At 37.3% G+C, this 19,137-nt stretch overlaps 3 protein-coding genes across 4 annotated transcripts in view; 1 reads left to right on the top strand and 2 right to left on the bottom strand.

Annotated features, from left to right (window-relative positions):
* Positions 1–2,681, top strand: part of LOC140148806 (phospholipid phosphatase 4-like) — a 36,667-nt gene extending 33,986 nt beyond the window's left edge. For both annotated transcript variants that reach the window (XM_072170878.1, XM_072170879.1), the window contains exon 8: positions 1,277–2,681. In XM_072170878.1, coding sequence (XP_072026979.1) covers positions 1,277–1,482 — 206 coding nt within the window. In that variant the 3' untranslated portion in view covers positions 1,483–2,681. The remainder of the gene's footprint in view (positions 1–1,276) is intronic.
* An 8,551-nt stretch (positions 2,682–11,232) lies between these two features.
* Positions 11,233–12,819, bottom strand: LOC140147355 (ATP-dependent DNA helicase pif1-like). The gene has a single exon (XM_072169133.1). It carries the CDS (start codon positions 12,817–12,819, stop codon positions 11,233–11,235), a length of 1,587 nt encoding a protein of 528 aa, XP_072025234.1.
* Positions 12,820–12,965: 146 nt separating this feature from the next.
* LOC140147354 (uncharacterized) lies at positions 12,966–15,290 on the bottom strand. The gene has a single exon (XM_072169132.1). It carries the CDS (start codon positions 15,288–15,290, stop codon positions 12,966–12,968), a length of 2,325 nt encoding a protein of 774 aa, XP_072025233.1.
* Positions 15,291–19,137: the final 3,847 nt, after the last annotated feature.

Here is a 19,137-nt window from a genome sequence, read left to right as displayed (position 1 = left end):
GTAAGCTTCATTTTTATATTTATTTGCCCAATCCAACTCAACTAGGCAATCTAAATTGTACTCACCATTTACATCCCAAGGTATTTTAGTATATCCACCTCACACATTTCCATTATATATCCAGTAACAGACAAAATATCAAAATTGATGCCTCATTATGACATGTATGATATCACAGACTATCACATGTATTCAAAATTGATGCCTGAATTTGACCTGAACCAATTGACCTATAACCTGACCTTTGATGACCTTATAGCCTTTTTAAATCTCTTTTCCTAACAACATATTATAGAAGATACATACATGGTGTAGTATTAAATTGTCTATGTGGAAGAGATTATTTAGGCCTATTTAATTTATTCAGTGTTATAATCAGTGAGTATATTTCTATAGATAGTATAACAAAGGATTTAATGTATTCTATTCATGTATTCTACTTGGACATGTTCAATAGAATAAATTATGGTTTGTTATGAACCACACATCTCAGTTACCAGGATACAGTAAACAAAAAAATATATAGGGCTAAAATGATTTTCTAAAATGGTTTAAAACCACTTTGTATGTAGAGATATTTTATAAGTTCAGGACATGAGATGATGAACATATTTATATACTTTATAAATTTGCAACAAAAAAAAGAAGATGTGTACTGATGAAAATCAGGGTATTAAATCGCCTTAAAAGGCCCTAGAGTAGGCCTAATATAAACTCAAATTCATTGCTGAAGATCATAATAACCATTGGTTTATAGTTGGTTAGTTGGTCTAAAACAAAATTTTAGTTTTGTATGAATTTTTCATCAAATATTTCTGGCCTGCTGGATAAAACCCAGGGGTGAAGTTAAAACACAAATGACCATACAGGTATGCTCCCCTGAACTGAAAAGACCCCCATTTTTGGACCGTGTGGCTCCCAAAGAGCCCTGAATTTTACCAAACATCACTGAAAGACCCCCCCCCCTCCCTTGATTTTGATAATTTCAGCTCTGAAAGATCCCTAAATTACTTATTTGTCACATTTCATGTTTTTTCAGGCAATTTTCAACCAGAAAGCCATAAAAGACCCTTGATTTTTGACCGTTTCACAGCTCTAAAAGACCCCTTTTACCGGTACGCTATCAGCTCCCAAAGACCCACTACCTCAAATTTCCGAGGGGGGCATACCCACCAAAAAATTGATGATGTGGCCCCCAGAGGGTTTAAAAGGTTGCCCTATCCCTACCAAGTTATGTTGTCTAACACTTTATTTCTTTCTTTTGTTTCAATTACAGATATTGTTGTTGGTTCTATTTTAGGATTTTGTATCATGTTGATATGCTACAAACAGTACTATCCACCTTTAACATCTCCAGCGTGTGACAAACCATATGCAAGCAAGACGAACCATAGTACAGATATCAAACGCACAGATTTTACATTAAATAGTGTGATGGTTATGGGAGGCGGAGAGTCTAACCCAAATGTTAAACATATATGATTCTACATGTATCAGAAAACATGGGTTTTTGAAAGAGGAGTGTGACCAATCCACAGATGGTGGGCAAAGAGGGGCAAGGGGGGGGGGGCAAGCCGACATTTCAGGGGGAAACTTTGATGAACATGGGGTAAAAGGTACAAAAAAGGGCTGAAAATCTTACATGGGGGAGGGGGAATTTAATCATAGAAGGGCAGACTTCTTACAGGGAGCAGCTTCCCCCCTTTGCCCCCCCCTTCCAATCCATATTGGGAAAATTGGAGAGATGAGAATGACCTATTTCATAGATGGGGAGATGAATCACTTCGCTCTTTGATTCAGTATGTTATGGAAGACTCAAAACCAGTATTGGACATATTCAAAATTGACATTTCAACTGCTCAGTGCCAGAAGTGGCTAAGCACAATAGCTGCCATGTGTAGACATGTGTAGATGAGTACAATTTACTGTGTGTAAATTGCCAAATGTTCACAGGGCAGCTATTGCACTTACACACTCCTGTCACTTTGTAGTCAGATTGAAGAAATAAGTCTTTAAGATCTTTATTTTACAAGTACAATTCTCTATGCTCTTTTGACATAATATTAGGTAATTGATGGTCTTTTCAAATTCATTTTAACCAAAAGTGGGCGTTGCCATAATATGATCATTCATAAGGCCTAAAAAATGTTTGATTGGCATAACCCGACCGACCCTAAAATTAGGCCCGACCCTGACTTATAAAAAAAAAATTAAGTTAAATTAAATTTGTTTAAATCCCGACCTACCTACCCTATGTTTTTTATGTTACGCCAATCAAACAATTTTTTAGGCCTGAGTGGCATGTATTCAGACTATTCACAAATGAGAAATCTAACTTTAATTTTGGACTGAAATAGATAGCAGAGAGGAGTGAGTATTAAATCCTACCCCTAAATACTGACATGATAAGGATACCAAACAGATAATTCCAAAACATGCCATAATTTCATGCTGTGCAGTGTGAGATATTTTTTGTACATCATATGTGACGTGTCATGTCAAAAGGAGACACTTTTGGGCAGGTTATAAATTTCGAGGTTTTTACATATCTTAAATATAGAGATATTTTGCTCCACAATGCCGTTTTCCCCAATGTAATCGGACATTTCTAAGCGAAGATATTGAGTTCGTAAGTTATGGTATTATAAAATTGGAAATTGAGATATCGGCCTTTAAAAATATTATTGCCAATGTTGAGAGTATGAATTACCTTGAAAAATGTCTCAAAAAATACAAGATGCCAGTTATATTCAGGTCTGAAACTATCAGACAATATTTTTAACATTAATTACATCACAAATTCACAACAAACGCAAATTGTGAAAAAATCACGCCGGGCAGATTTTTGGCTATTTCTCCATTTACGATCCTGCCCAAAAGTGTCTCCTTTTGACATGACACGTCACATATTTGTAATGCATGTGGAAAATTAGTAAATTATTCAGATGTTTTTTCCAGGGAGTATTGCTTTATTCCAAAAGGTTCGTAACACAATCAACAGCGTCACCCACCCCCCCCCCCATTTTTCTCATTGTTTTATGAGTTTTTGGTATCATGTAAATAGATCATATTTTTCTCTTTACCATCCTGAAATTGGACATTCCAAATTGATGTATTTCCGACAAAATCGTGAAAAAATGATCAATTTGTGAGTACCAAATTAAAGAAATTTCCGCAGCCCTTAGAATCATGGGTAGCCAAGGAACACAAAAATTTGGCTCTGAAATATTATGATATATACTTTAAATTTCCTCACTACATACGGTAGAGTTGATAACTCGGTGGTATCTGTGTCCGACTGTCATGCAGGAATAACCAATAGGCTTACACCCTTTAAATTTACGAAAAACAGGAAAAAAATTACAAATATGATGTACATAAAAAAAGATCATGTGCATGACATGCCCTATGATGAAAAAGAATGGCCTCACTAGCATTTTCATGCCATGAATTTTAGTAACCCCAAATGCTACCTAGCTCCAAGAATGAAGTTAGTCCTAAATTGTGAAACCCTATAAGAGGCTGGACACCTCTGTGGAAAATGTGTGAATTTTTGTTGGATTGATTCGTGCATTTTTCAAAATGTTATTGAGGTGTATATGATCCTGTGTCACATACTGGGGTACTAAAAAAGGTGGCTTTGTTACATTTTGATGTGCAGCTTGGACTTCAAAACAATGTCTCTTGAGTATTCCTTCACTGAGAAGATTCAATTAGGTCTTAAATTGAGGCTAATTTATTCTATATTACTCATGTTTTTATCCTGTTTTAAAATATGTTTTAATTATTTTCTTATGACGTTTGGCATGAAATGTGCCAAGGGTGGCTGAGGATTAGGGGGAGGAGGATTAGGGGGAGGGATTCATATCGTAAATTTGATTTAAAACCCCCATTAAAAATTTGAATCTAGTAAAAAATGTCTAAATGAACCCCAGACATCTAAACCAAGTAAATAAATACAAAAGTTCATTTAAAAGACCAATACTTGCTCAGAATGATTGTAAATGTAGAAAAAAGAGGTGGGGTTACATCCTCCCTACTTTGTGATTGTTTTTGCTCGCACTCTCTCATTTTTTAACCGATTTCCATTAAAGGTGTCAAAATGTTCAGGAGGATGAACCACTTCAAATGAGATGTGTAGGTAAAATGGTTGAACCATTTCATTTTTTTACTATGTAACACAAAGGTACCCCAGGTTGTGACACAGGACCATATATATATATATATCGTCATTAAAAAAAACGGGAAGAAACATAAAGTAACAAACTTAAGTCTAATTCAGACTCCACATCGCAGGGTGATGTCATACTGGGATGCTACTTGTATTCAGAGTTGTATATCACCCGCATACCAAAAAGACAGGTTAAAAGGGTGCTTTTTAAACAGACAGATTTGATATCTGCATATCTGTAAAAGGGTAGAAAAAAACAGCAAAAACAAAGTGTACCTTAATCACACAGTTGATACTCGAAAAGGGCACTTCAAGTTCACCCACATGCCAAAAAAATAGTTGATATTATGTAATAAAAACTACTTGCTTTTGGGTATAAAAGTCGGGAAAATACTTGCTTAGGGTAGGAAAACAACTGCAAAATAGTTGCTTTGGGTCCATTTTACACAAAGGAAAAATACATGCTGTAGGTACTTTTTGATGTACGTGGGTGATATAGAACTCTGAATATAAGTGGCCCGGGCAATCACTTTAGTAACCTACACTAGTATATTTACAATATGGATATTCAGTGGCAAGTTAGGTTGTGGGAGGACCACCAAGATATTATTGGACACAGCCACAAATTTTGCCAAATTTTATGCTGTTTTTACAATATTGTATTTGTTACTACATGTAGTTAGTGTAATATATATGAGAAAATAGTATTAAATATATTTCTAACATAAATTCACGAATATCTTTTTAATAAATTTAAAAAAAAGGTATATATTTCGAGGTAAGCATGCATGATTATTAAATGCTGCTTTATTATTGTTAACATTTATATTTTTGTCACTTGTCAAATTCTGGTAAAGGGTACATCATGTCAATGCAATGTGGGATTCAAGTTCTGCCAGGGGCACCCCCCCCCCCCTTTAAAAATGACAAACAAGGGTGGAAGAAGAAAGTACATTGAAAACCTGTATAGAGATATACGGTAAAAATGGCCAATTTTGACCCTTTATTTGTAAAAATTCCCCTCATGAATGGTCACCATGAAAAAAAAGAGTCAATTAATGGTGGGGGGGGGGGTGAAGTGAACCAAACAATTTTTTTTACAACTACTCCGTTTTAAAAACATGGCTCTGAGCCCGATTTCTATAATTTACCCCAGCCACTAAGTCAAAATTACATTTTTCCATGAACAACAATGTTAAAATGTCACATAATCACAATCATTGCAACTCAATTTTCAGGTGTTTTTCCTGTAATACAAGTTGGGAAAAGTCCACAGGTTGCGCTTAGGCGCAAATCTTGTTATATTGGCATAACGGGCTGGGAAAGAGGTAGGTAGGTCGGAAATTGTTTTTGTTTTGTTTTTGCACATTTCCTTTAAAAACGCTCAAGTTGTTTGGATTTTGGTGCATTTTCCAATATCTTTCCAAATCAATGCAGCCAATATGAAAAATTTGGGTGCTTTTCCTAACCCAAAATAGTTTTTTGCTCCCATAAATTAGGATAGGCTATACCAATGTAAAAATGTTTTTCTTTACTTCATTATGGTATATGTGCTATTAATTAGGTTGAATTTAGTACATTGGAATGGTATTCAAGGGCGAAAAAATGTTTCATTTAAACTTTTCATCAATTATAGAAGTGGAAATTAACTTTTGTTAAATGTTAATAGCTATAATATTAACTTCATTTTACAAATGTCAAGGAGACGGAAAATAAATTTCCTGGGAAGATATTAATCTAATATCTTCTCAAGTTAAGTTGTCGTCAAACAGCTGAAATATTTTTCAACATTGTGTAACCAAAGTGTGTCTTTGATCTTTTTGTCTGTATCGTCCAACTCACTGGGCATTATAGACGAGTTAGTTTACGTATGAGCTAGACAAAAATGGAACACCCGTGTTTTTGCTTGCTAGTGACTCTAAATACACTCCTGAACAACATATCCAAAAAGGGCAAAAGAGGGCACAGCGGGAAAATGTTAATTTGCATATTTCCAAAATGGCTGCTGAAGCAGGCCTCAAATTTCGAAATGGGGGGAATGTGGATAAAAATCATAATTGATCTCATTAGGATTCAGAAAAAGTATAGTTTGACCTATCTCCGATGTAGAGTTCTTGAGTTAATAGGCATAAAGGGCAAGTGTCAAATTTTGGTCTCCCTATGTACAGGGGTACATGTAAAAAAAAATCAAAAATGCTCCGATTTCGCTCAAAAGGGTCCCAAATTGTTCCACTTGGAACAACCTTTTAAACAAAGAATAGTTTGCTATATCTCAGATATTTTGGTAACATCACAAACATGATTCAATGGGCTTTGAATTTGTTTCCTGTTACCCGTGTAACACAACACCTGAGATATAGCAAAGTATTCTTTGGTTAAATCTTTTTCCGTGCAGAACAATTTGAGACCACTTTGAGCGAAATCAGAGTTTTTTTATTTTTTTACACTTGTACTTAATTATGGAGACCAAAATTTGACACTTGACCTTTATGCCTATAACTCAAGAACTATACATCGGAGATAGGTCAAACTATACTTTTTCTGAATCCTAATAATGAGAGGAATATAATAAGATGATTTTTATCCATATTCGAAATTTGAGGCCTGCATTAGCGGTCATTTTGGAAATTATGCAAGTTAACATTTTTTTCCCTGCGCCCTTTTTTTGCCCTTTTTAGATATGTTGTTCAGGAGGGTGTTTAGAGTCACTAGCAAGCAAAAACATTGGTGTTCCATTTTTGTCTAGGTGCGCCCATTTTGGTACTTGACTCGTCTATAAAATTAGGCCTATTATCCCATCGTTGCGTACTTCCCTTAGGTCCCATTAATTTGAAAGATTGTCTGAAAGCTCCTCTGATGTTCAAAATCTAATGTGGAAAGCGTTTTTTATATATAATATTCTGTATTTTCATTTTAGATTTAATTGATTTACGATGGGTTTTTGGGTAGGTTTTTTTTGCAATAATGATGCATACAAAATATGTTTTGCATCATTTGACCTGATAATATTCGGATATTATCGATGCACTGTCTTTCATGTTTTTAATGGGGAAATGTTTAAAAAGAGATTTGAGACAATTTTTTGAATTAATGGGGCTTTGGATATCTCGAAATGTCAAGGGTGTCCATCAAATTCTTCATTTGCACACCTGAAATATATCAATATGATAGTCATAACCCAAGTTTACACTTTCACGATTAAGGTTATTGAGTATACTAGAGGTAATACCCGTATGCGTAAATGATTATTAAGCTCAATATGCCCATATGCACAACAGCAACATATATAGCCGGACCCACATGACCTTTGACCTGTTTGATGGCCTTTGACCTCAGATGACAATTAATTAATTAATTTATTTATTTATTTATTGAACTGACCATTTCTTTCTTCAGTTAAAGGGTTAATATAATACAATCACCAGCATGAAGTGGTATAGGTCTAATCCTGGGGACCTTTATTTACCATAGCCTAGTGATTCCTCAGATTTATTTTACCAAGTTTAAGCCCAATCCAGCTGATAGGGTACTCTTTCACCCCGTTGACCCCTTATGACCTTTGACCCTGGATGACCTGTTGGATGACCTTTGACCTCAGATGACATCACTTATTTACCAGTATTTAATTAAATCAATTTATTTATATATTTTTTATTGTTTTACTGACTACACTTTCTTTCTTCCTTCATTTAATGGGTTAATATAAAACCCACATTGGCTTTATAGCAAGAGTTGGTATATTGTGCAAGGCCTTTACATGTATCAGCATGATCAGAGCATATCTGGGCCTCAAGGAAGAACAGATGATTAATTGTGTTTTCAACTGATTGAGTGTCCCAGGTTAAAGAAGAAATAAAACGAACAAACAAATATCATCAGAGCTATTTATAGATTAACAGAGAGGGCATTCAGGGTGCAATACCATACTGTGGATTTTGGATAAAACAAACAAAAAATCACATTTTCGCTGATTTTGAGCCCAATTCTTTACCGATCGCAACCAAATGTGACCTCCGCATTCCCCTCACATCAAGGATTCCACCCACCGAGTTACAGCCCAATCGGACCAAGTTTAAAATTGTGTTTTCAACTGATTGAGTGTCCCAGGTTAAAGAAGAAATAAAACGAACAAACAAATATCATCAGAGCTATTTATAGATTAACAGAGAGGGCATTCAGGGTGCAATACCATACTGTGGATTTTGGATAAAACAAACAAAAAATCACATTTTCGCTGATTTTGAGCCCAATTCTTTACCGATGTATGCATGTATTTATTTTACTGACTACTCCCTTTCTTACTTAAAGGGTTAATATAAACACCAGAGCAAGTGCATATATGTACAGAATGCATCAGAGCTATTTATAGATGAACAGACAGTGCACACAGGGTGGCACTATGGATTTTGGATTTTTAACAAAGATTCGACCTCTGATTTCGACCGTAGGTAGCTAAAGACACTCCCCATATTTTGCTTGATCTCCCGTATAAATTACAGCCCAATCGGCCCAAGTTTAAAATTTGACCTTTGACCTTCGACTTCGACCGAAGGTAGCTTAGGACACTCCCCGTATTTTCCTTGATCTCCCGTATGAATTACAGCCCAATCGGACCAAGTTTAGAATTTGACCTTTGACCTTCGACCTCCGATTTCAACCGAAGGTAGCTTAGGACACTCCCCGTATTTCCTTGATCTCCCGTATGAATTACAGCCCAATCGGACCAAGTTTAGAATTTGACCTTTGACCTTCGACCTCCGATTTCGACCGAAGGTAGCTTAGGACACTCCCCGTATTTCCCTTGATCTCCCGTATGAATTGCAGCCCAATCGGATCAAGTTTAAAATTTGACCTTTGACCTTCGACCTCCGATTTCGACCGAAGGTAGCTTACGACACTCCCCGTATTTTCCTTGATCTCCTGTATGAATTACAGCCCAATCGGACCAAGTTTAAAATCTGACCTTTGACCTTCGACCTCCGATTTCGACCGAAGGTAGCTTACGACACTCCCCGTATTTTTCTGCATCCCCCGTGCGAATTTGGCGAGGCTGGGATCAAAACTGACGGAGCCTTTGACACACATACATACATACATACAACATTAGGCAAATTATAGTAAGACTAGAGGTATACCCGTATGGCCGTATGCGTAACAGCAGACATATAATTAGAGTATTATAACTTCGTTGGAAAAATAGTTTTGTAACATTTTAAAGATGTTTTGTATTTGCTTGTTGGGAAGTCATTAAACAATGCAGTTTAAAAAAATTAATTTATTATCTTTTGCTATAAATGTAGTCATTTGGAGCGTGGCTTATGATGTACAACAGTTATGAAATATTTTCACAAATTTTAAATGAAAGTCGCTTGTCGTTGGTCTTGTTTGCTTCTTTGAACTTCTCCCTCTTCCTCCTTTTCTTGTTCTTCCTGTTTTTATATGATCTTTGACGCCTTTTCATGTTGATTGTCGTCATCATCACATCTGTGGGTGACAGAAAGAATGGCGAAAGGTGTTGAGCAAGGAATATTAAAATGAATAGAATAAATAGAGTTTGGAAAGAAATAATTTATAATTGAAATTGAAGTGGGCACATTGTATATGTAGTAATGTACATAGTTAGATTTCATTTTAGCCATGTTAACGGTCAAGTTGTACATGCATGAAAATGATGGAGAAAGGGAATTCTATACTCCTATCAAGCTATATAATATGCAATTCTTACTATTGTCATCATCATCATTTGGACATCGGTCGACCATCTTCATCAGAGAATGGTACATCATGCTGATTCATGCAGGACTGGTTTGGTGGAAGAGTAGGCTTATACTATGCATGTTCTTCGTAAACGCTGCTAACTTCCAGGAATTTGTCCCCTTTATCTGTACATTTGAAGAAGGTAATGTAAATTCTGTAGTTAATACCTGATTTCCATTTAGTATGAATTCCATTTAGTGGTTAAGACATTCTTGCACGGAACTGACATGTGCTAGGCCTGTATTAGCAAGCTATAAATGTGAATATAGAAAAGTATTATCTTACCATGCTTACTATTATCATCATCATTTCAACCTTGGTCGACCGTCTTCATCACATATTGGTATAGGGCTGAGGGGGAAGCTCATGTTGACAGCAACTTCTTCAGGCATGTCCTCCATAATAAGGGCTAGCTGATTTCCTGGAATTTGTCAATTTACATGTACCTGTACATTTGGAAGAAGGTGATGGAAGTGTTAGAACACATGTAGATTATGACAAATTTAACTTGGAAGTTGGCATTTTTTAGCGTTTAAGACATTAGTGCATGGAAATGATGATATACTCAAAAGTGACATGATGTACAATGTAGGTCTATGTGGAGCTATATTTACTGTATTACTCTGTTATCTACATCACAGATCGGTAGAGCTGATGGAAGCACATCAAGGTATTTTTTTTATTTTGTAAAGCTCTTTCTAAGTATTATTCGTAGGCAAATGTAATAAAATTTCACGAAAAGAGTATTGAAGAGCAGAAATGGAAAACAAAATAAGATTCATGTTAGTATATTATTGAAACTAACCTGCATCTGTATCCTGAAAATGTTGCTGCTGCCAGTGGTGCTGGTGGGGTGGTGGTGCTGATGGTGGTGCTGATGCTGCTTCTGGTTGTGGTGGTGGTATTGGTGGTGCTGGTACTGCAGCTCGTGGTGGTGAATGATTAAAGGATCTCATGGAAAACAACATTGTCTGTGTAGGTGCCGTCCCTGTTCGGAAATGTTCCATTCTTGGTCAGGATTTTGAGATGGTTTGGGTTTCCCACTCTGCTCATCGACACGTACAGTTGACCATGGGAAAAAAAGTCCTTTTCCAAATAGATGCCAACTCGTGATAGTGTTTGGCCTTGAGCCTTGTTGGAGGTCATGGCAAATGCCGTTCGCACTGGGAACTGACGTCGCTTAAGTTGGAAAGGGTAGAGGTTCTCAGATGGTGAAAGAGAAATACGTGGAATGAAAAGGGTTTTTCCAACATGGACTCTGCTGGCGATGGTGGCATCGATGACATGGTCATTCAGATGGGTTACTACATACTTGGTGCCATTGCAATGTCCTTGGATGGGGTCGATATTCTCAACAGGATAATGGGGGCGCCCGGTTTGAGTGTTATTACATGAGATGGTAATCCTGATGGGTTTAAGCTGTTCAGAAATTCTTCTGGATATTGATGCCGTTCCTTATGATCCTCAATAGTGTCACTGCTCTTATATACTCGCCCAGGACCAGGGAATTTCTTCAGAAGGTAGTCGTTGACCTTATCTACTCCATCGTTTGTTGGGCACAGTATTGCTCTGGATGTCAACCATTCAGGATTCTTGTAGTTGTGTTGCAATTCATCAAAGACAAAGTTTGCAAAGTGTTCGAAGCTGTCTGAGTGGTAAACAAATTCGTCCTTAATTCGAATTTTATGTTTGCCGAGTTTGTAGTCTACTGGTACTTTCCCCTCACCTATATCCAAAAGATGTTTTGCGTAATCACATTCATCGCCCCCTGCCATTGCTACTCTCATATTTCTGGTAAGCTTCATAACTTTGACATCAGACCACAGTGGTGATGATTTGATGCATGCGTTGATAATCGCAGATCTACTTCCCTTCCTTACGATAGGTAATATCTGGCGCCAATCACCAGCCAGCACAACTGTAACACCACCGAATGTGCGTTTATTCTTCCGGATGTCTTGCATTGAACGATTTACAGCTTCGAGAATTCGGCGGTCTGCCATGCTCACCTCATCAATTACCAGGAGCTTGCATCGACGAATCAGTTCAGCTGTTGCACAACGTGGTGTGATGTTACATGTACTCTCCTCTGTTATGTTGATGGGTACTTTTAGTCGTGAATGAAGAGTTCGACCTTTAGGCAGAAGGGTAGCGGCAATTCCACTTGTAGCTGTAGCGAGGGCAACTCCCTTCTTGGATCGTACGTGTGCAAGAATGGTAGACAGGACAAAGGTTTTGCCTGTCCCGCCACTGGCGTCTAATGAAATAAGTAACCCTTGCTCGCTGTCTACTGATGTAATGACAGTGTCGTATACCTCCCGTTGTTCAGCATTCAGTTTTTTCCAATTGGTGACATCAATGTGTTGTAATGCATCAACGTCATGGTTGATTTCTTCTCTGATCTCTCTGGGCATATGACTGTCAGGAACGTTGGCATCGGGCATGGGCAGGCCAAAATCGCGCTGCAATTCTAACTTCTCTCTTTCCAACCTATCCTGCAGATAAATGAGCAGCTCGTTCACAATGATATCAGTTGGGTCTTTCACCTGATCCCGGCGTAGGTAATCTTCTACCAATTGATGCTTGTGTCGCTCATAAAAGGCCAGAGGATCTGCCGGTCGAATCCAAATGAGGATAGTAGCGAACACATCTCGTAGCTGGTTGCCAAATTTATGAGCTGCAGCTTCTTCCATGACCTTGTCGATCTCTGTGTCGTCTTCCAGTAGTCCTAATTTTAAACATGCAGCTTGAAAGGTAGCATGTTCCTTGTCTTCAACTGTCTTCAAATCTGCGAAGCTAGTAGCACCAGGTTGATGATGAAGTAGCATTCTCAGGAAATAGAGCTCCGATTGGTGGGCATTCAAGCTAATGACAGGTATACGGCCAATCATATCGGACCTTGTATCGTCGTTGTTGAAGCCGCTTCTACGTTTTCTCTTTTGCCATCGATTTCGGTTCCATGTGTAATGTTTTGGGATGTCTGTGTATAGAATAGTTGTTGCATCGGGATCTGCTTGATTTAGTTTAAACCATTCTGTCAGCTTTGTTTTGGTGGACCTTCACATACAGCCTGTTCAGCCTGTCCCTCGTTGAATACAACCAGCTGTTCATTTTCCAGATGGCAAGGCAACTTCATAACAGCAGGGTACCTTTGGTGGAGTTTAAACTCGTATATCCTCCATAATGCTTGTGACGCGCTGACATATCGGGCATTCACAAAGCGTTCTATCTCGTCATTGGTAATATCTATCTCTTCTCCATTGCTTAAGCGTACCATTACACGGTCACATCCCTTGGTGATATATTTGTATAAGTATTTCACAGCTTTTACACTGTGAACCACTTCAACATTGATGTGAGCATTGAACTTCAGACTCAGAAAAGGATTGTATGGAACGATAAATCGGTTGTCAACTTCGAAGTTATTTCCATGAACTTTCATCGTATGTGTTCGGCCACCATTTTCTGGAGATCTTCGTCTGTATTCTGGATACGATGATTGTGTGACTACTGTGTGATTCCTGAAGTCTTTTGGAAAGTGTTTTCCACATGTTCGTGATGCACCTTCTCCAACCATGCATGGGGAGTTTCTGTTGATAGTACCACATGGTCCATGGATGTTGTTGTGCGTTATAATGTCATATAGCTTTGGATTTGTTTCCTTGTCTGGTATTTCAGCACACACGATGCAGTCAATATCTTGAGGCATTTTTGGCTGATCTTCATCCTTTAATATGAGTAAGATGTGGGCATGCGGAAGGCCTCTCTTTTGATCCTCTTTCACAGATGTGAAGGCCGCTACTTTCCCAAGGACGTCACCTCGACGCAAGTCTTTCAGCAGCTCTTCGAGTTTGATATTAAAGACTCTAACACATATATCTGGCCTGTCGCTTGGTCTCTCACCCTGGAATAATGATGCCTTAATCTCTGGCCAACTTGGATTGCAGGTGAATGTCACAAATAAGGATGGCTTACCATAATGGCGAACAATTGCCATTGCATCTTGGAAGGCTTCTGCATAAAAACGAGGACCTTTGGAATGAGGGATGTGCAAGTGATATCCATCAGTTCCATAAGGAAATAGTATGACATAGTGCAGAGGGTCATAGCTTCTGTGCAGTTGGTTTATATGCTGCATGGGACCTTCCCGTGGATGAATAACAACATCAAGGTTGTTGACTAAATCACCTGGTAGGATCACTGCAACTTCACTTCCTGTGGGAAGGTTGTAACGCCTTGCATGATCTTCTGATGGCTTCTTCTCAGCATTCAGCACAATGTGGAGACTGTCTTGATTCTGTTCTTGAACCTCTATGGCTGCTTTGAAGGACTTGATGTACGGATTAACTTTGCGAAGCGTTTCTTGCAGTGTACCAATTGTCGTAGCTTCAAGATCGGGATTGTGCAATAGGCGGTTGGAGACTGCGTTATCAGTGTCATGGAAGTATAACTGAGCAAATTTTGGTACATTACCATCAGAAGGAAGCAGGGTGTCAATAAGATGGTACATCTTGCCCTGGATTGTTACGGTTGGACTGTATCCATGCTGTATAATTTCACGTCCTACACCGAGTGATGCTAATGACAGGGAGTTGTTATATTTTCTAAGTTTGTTCAGAAATTCAGATTGCAGGTATAGGTTCTGAATAACAGTGGGTGGTGGTGGGAATGGGTTAAGTTTGACCTTTGCGTTTGAGCAACAAAGGCCTGATCTTTCTTCTTTCCATCGAAAGCTTTTGCAGTGTGGACATGCAGTGGTATCAAAGAGACCAGATAATTCATGGTGTGCATCTTCTGGTGTAAAATCACTTTCAAGAAAATCTGTTGTGTCTTTGATGATACCCAATTTTCTGTGTCGGGCGAGTGCTTCTGCTGTTTGATAGAGACGCTGTTCTTGAAGTTGTTGTAGCCGTGATTGTCTTTCTTCAGGGGTTTCAGAGGCTCGCACATTGGTAGTGTGTTCTCTCTTTTGTTGTAGCCGTGATTGTCTTTCTTCAGGGGATTCAGAGGCTCGCACATTGGTAGTGTGTTCTCTCTTTTGTTGTAGCCGTGACTGTCGCTCTTCAGGGGTTTCAGAGGCTCGCATTTTGGTAGTGTGTTCTCTCTTTTGTTGTAGCCTTGACTGTCGCTCTTCAGGGGTTTCAGAGGCTCGCATTTTGGTAGTGTGTTCTCTCTTTTGTTGTAGCCTTGACTGTCGCTCCTCAGGGGTTTCGGAAACTCGCGCACTGGCAGCATGTTCACTTATTTGTTGTAGCCGTGACTGTCTCTCTTCAGGGGTTTCACGATGTCTAGATAGAGCCATCTGATATGCACCTGTGGTTTTCCGCGACATTGTTCTTTTTCTCTTCTTAACTTTAGGCATTATGTCACGGTAGAAGTATGTTACGACAACGTATTAACTGCAATATAGAATACAGAAAGAATACATACCAAAACGTGCATGCTAGTATAGTACTACTTATAGTACTACTTGAGTGATAAGTAATTTCAACTTAGTGTGGACATGTACCTTTTCTCTTCATATCTTCAGCAAGAGAAATACTCATTACAGAGTAGAAAAATGTGAAAAAGAAATATACAAATCAAAGAAGTTTAAATTTTCTACTTTTCCAGTTGTAGAACTTTCATAACAGAAGCTTTCTTTTTACTCTTTAAGGCAATTAATGACCTCCGTTGAAAATTATTGTGGTTATTTTGGAGGAAGCTTGACAAAGAATTCAAATATCACAGTTACACGTATTTGCAGCACTTGTGGTTTTGAGTTATGATATAAAGAGTGTCAAAACGAAACATTTTCCTAAACGATCTCAAGTACCAGCATTATACTATTAAGCAATTTTTGCAAATTCTTCCAAGGCAAAATCCCCTAATCATGCTAATATAGACAATGATTTTTTTAAATATATGAGCAACCATGACTACCAGAATTCGCCTAAAAGGCCTGCATATCATTACAGAACTTTTTTTTATAATTGCAAGAAAAATACACATTATAGAACTTTCCTAATAAAAACAATGCTGAAAATGAGATATACATCAAAGACCTGTTAATTTTGTACCTTTTTATTTTTTGAACATAACAATAAAGTTACAATAAAAGTTGAAAAAAATCAGTTGAGAAAATGCGAAAAAAGAAGTACATGTTAAAGAACTTTAATCTTATTACTTTTCTCAGATTTTTTGGGTACCGGTAGGCCTAAGCCTAAACTTCCCTAGATTAAAAAAAGATACTAAAAACAAATACTGTTAAGCATCTTATAGAAGTTTTAGCTTTCACTGATGCATGATTTTATCTTGTATGAATTAAAACAAAATGGGGGGGGGGGGTGCATTTGACAATAGATTTTAATATTTTCGCAAGCAGTAAAATATCTTTTTAAAAGCAAAAAAAAAAAGAAGCAAAAAGAAACAAAAAGGAAAAGAACTTACGCATGTAGGCCTAATCGCAAATCACACAACAGTAATTTTTGTGTTGAAAGTTTTAAGTATCTCAAGTTTAGTTGGACGTACTATTTTTTTCATGTGCTCAAATATGTATGTCCCGGATGTATGTACATGTACCATAAATCAAAATAGCTTATTTTGCCAATATACCAGGACCTGTAAACATACTACCTGAAACTATAAAAATTACATAGTTTTGGTGCATTTCTGTAAACTTATTCCAGATCACCAATACTCAAAATTCTGTACACGTTTAACGTCGTCTCTCAAAATAATTTATTTTCCAGCTCACTATTATATTGCACCACAGTCTGTAACTTTTTACTCTAGGCCTATATGATGAGTCCACAATTTTTACTAAGCATTTAAAAGTTATTGGACCTGACCTCTCTTTACAACTAATTATGCTTTGACATACAGAGACTTGAACAGCAGCACTTATTAGAAAAGCATCCCTAATAAGCGCCCTCCACTAAATGCCCCTAATTAGCGCAACCATTACGAAATCTAGTTCAAGCCACACGGTCCAGATTTGTGGTGCAAGAACTGCTCTAGTCAGTGGAATAGCCAGGAAGCAAAGGGAGGCAGCTGCCACCTGTGGCCCTGAGGGATCCTGGCCGCCCTCTGTGCCCCCCCGATACTGGCCGTCCTGATATTGCAGACTCTTTACTGTTTTTAGCCCATTTTTGACAATACATGTACTTGTTAAATTTTCCCATCTTGGAAGTTGGCTCTCTCCCAAGTTTGCCTCCGTCCTCCCCTCTATCTTCAAAAAAATCCTGGCTATGCCATTGGCTCTAGTATATATTTTAGCATACATGTATGTACACCGTATCCTTTTTATGCATATTTATTTTGTTTTAACTTGTTGGACTTTAATTTGGAGTGTTTATTTGAGCCGCAAATATCATTTTAAATTGCACTGCATAAATATTGTTTAGAGTTGAAACACTTTTTTTAATTTCTTAAAACTATAAATTGAAATGGTAAAGATGCTTAAGAATTTTACGGCTTCATGAATTTGATGTATGTCTGACCAAAATGTCAAAAGTGACATAATCCAATGACACAATATGAAATGTAAACATATAACCAATTTATGAAATTGATTTCGAATTTCTGTGAGCGTGAGTTTATGTGACAAATTTGAAATGTCTTTCTACTACATCATTAAGCAAGGTCAGTGGCGGTGTCAGGAATTTTTTTTCCGGGGGGGGGGGGGGGCCGGGGGGGGCAAAGGGAATTTCAGGGGGGAGAATCAACAAATTTTGCACAAAATTACTGCAAAAAGGTGAAATTTTCGTAATTTTGGGTTTTGACTGGGGGGCACAGTTCTGACTTGGGGACATTTGCCCCCTCATGCCCCCATTTCTGGTGGCACCGCCACTGAGCAAGGTACAAAATTAACTGTATGACAATGTGCAGAGTAATAATATTAAAATTACAGTACAATACAATAGGCCTAGAATAAATATCAAATGGTGCTGCATGCATCAAAAATAGTTACTGTTATAAACCATAAAATATATAAGATGCACACAGTAAGGGATCTGGAATGAGCGTTTTGACAGTATTTTTTGTGGGATATGAGAGCACATCAGACATATCGAATTGCATTCTGAATACGAAGAATGTCTTTCTGATATCAAATAATTTTAATTTTTTGAAATTCATGATATAATACAAATTTTATGACAAATTATTAAAATTTGCATATTTGTTACATTTTTGATATATAACAGGCTTCAAAGTAAATTTTATAAATCTAATGATATATTCTTAAAGTGTATGTAGCTGGGAGGAAAAGCCGACGATCAATTAAAAATTTTGACCTTTCATATTGAAGATATGGATTTTTTTCCCCATAAGACCTAATTTTTTTTGGTGTTTTGGGAAAAAAATCCATAGATCTTCAATACGAAAGGTCAAAATTTTCAATTGATCGTCGGCTTTTCATCCCACCTACATACACTTTATAAATCATCAGATTGATAAAGTTTACTTCGAGTACTGTTAAATATCAAAAATATCAATTTTTAATCAGTTGCCATAAAATGTGTATTACATTGGGAAATTACTTGATATCAGAAGGACATTCTTTGTATTCAGAATGCAATTCGATATGTGTGATGTGCTCTAATGTCGCACAATAAATACTGTCCAAACGTTCATGCCCCATCCCTTAATAACACATTAAGTTGAGCTAACGGTCCTTATTTTAGATTGCTTAATTGACATATTTATGATCATTGACACATATTAATGATCATTGACACATCAGTAGCTCTAAAATTTGAAAGGGCATTTCGGATCCACAACCTCATCCCCTCAGTTTTCTAAAAAAAGGAGTTGAGATTTTTATACCAATGGAAACCTCTGGCTACATAACGTTAGTGTGCCAAATATTTCTTGCAGATTCATTCCCTTCGCAAAAGTGTGGTCAAATATCTTATGTATATATTCTGTGAACAGAACGAAATTACAACACAGGGTTGGCATATGGAGTACTATGTAATATAATCATGCATAACTGTCAATCAAAAAATCAGAATCAACTGAAATTATGGGAGTATAAGCTTTTTTTGTGGATAACTACTGAAACATAACATAAAAAGAGGTTGTTAGAATCACGTAATACTCCTTTAAGTCCTTTTACCAATATTTTTAGAATAAATTCAATGACAGCTTACCTTGGTTGTTTCTCATTCAAGATGACAGAGTAAAAGAAATACACAAATGTGATGTAAATCGGTTCTGCAGTTGGT

The sequence above is a fragment of the Amphiura filiformis genome, chromosome 3 (assembly GCF_039555335.1).
Source record: "Amphiura filiformis chromosome 3, Afil_fr2py, whole genome shotgun sequence".
Taxonomy (NCBI): domain Eukaryota; kingdom Metazoa; phylum Echinodermata; class Ophiuroidea; order Amphilepidida; family Amphiuridae; genus Amphiura; species Amphiura filiformis.
The sequence above is the reverse complement of the archived record's forward strand: the minus strand, read 5'-3'. Positions and strand labels throughout refer to the sequence as shown.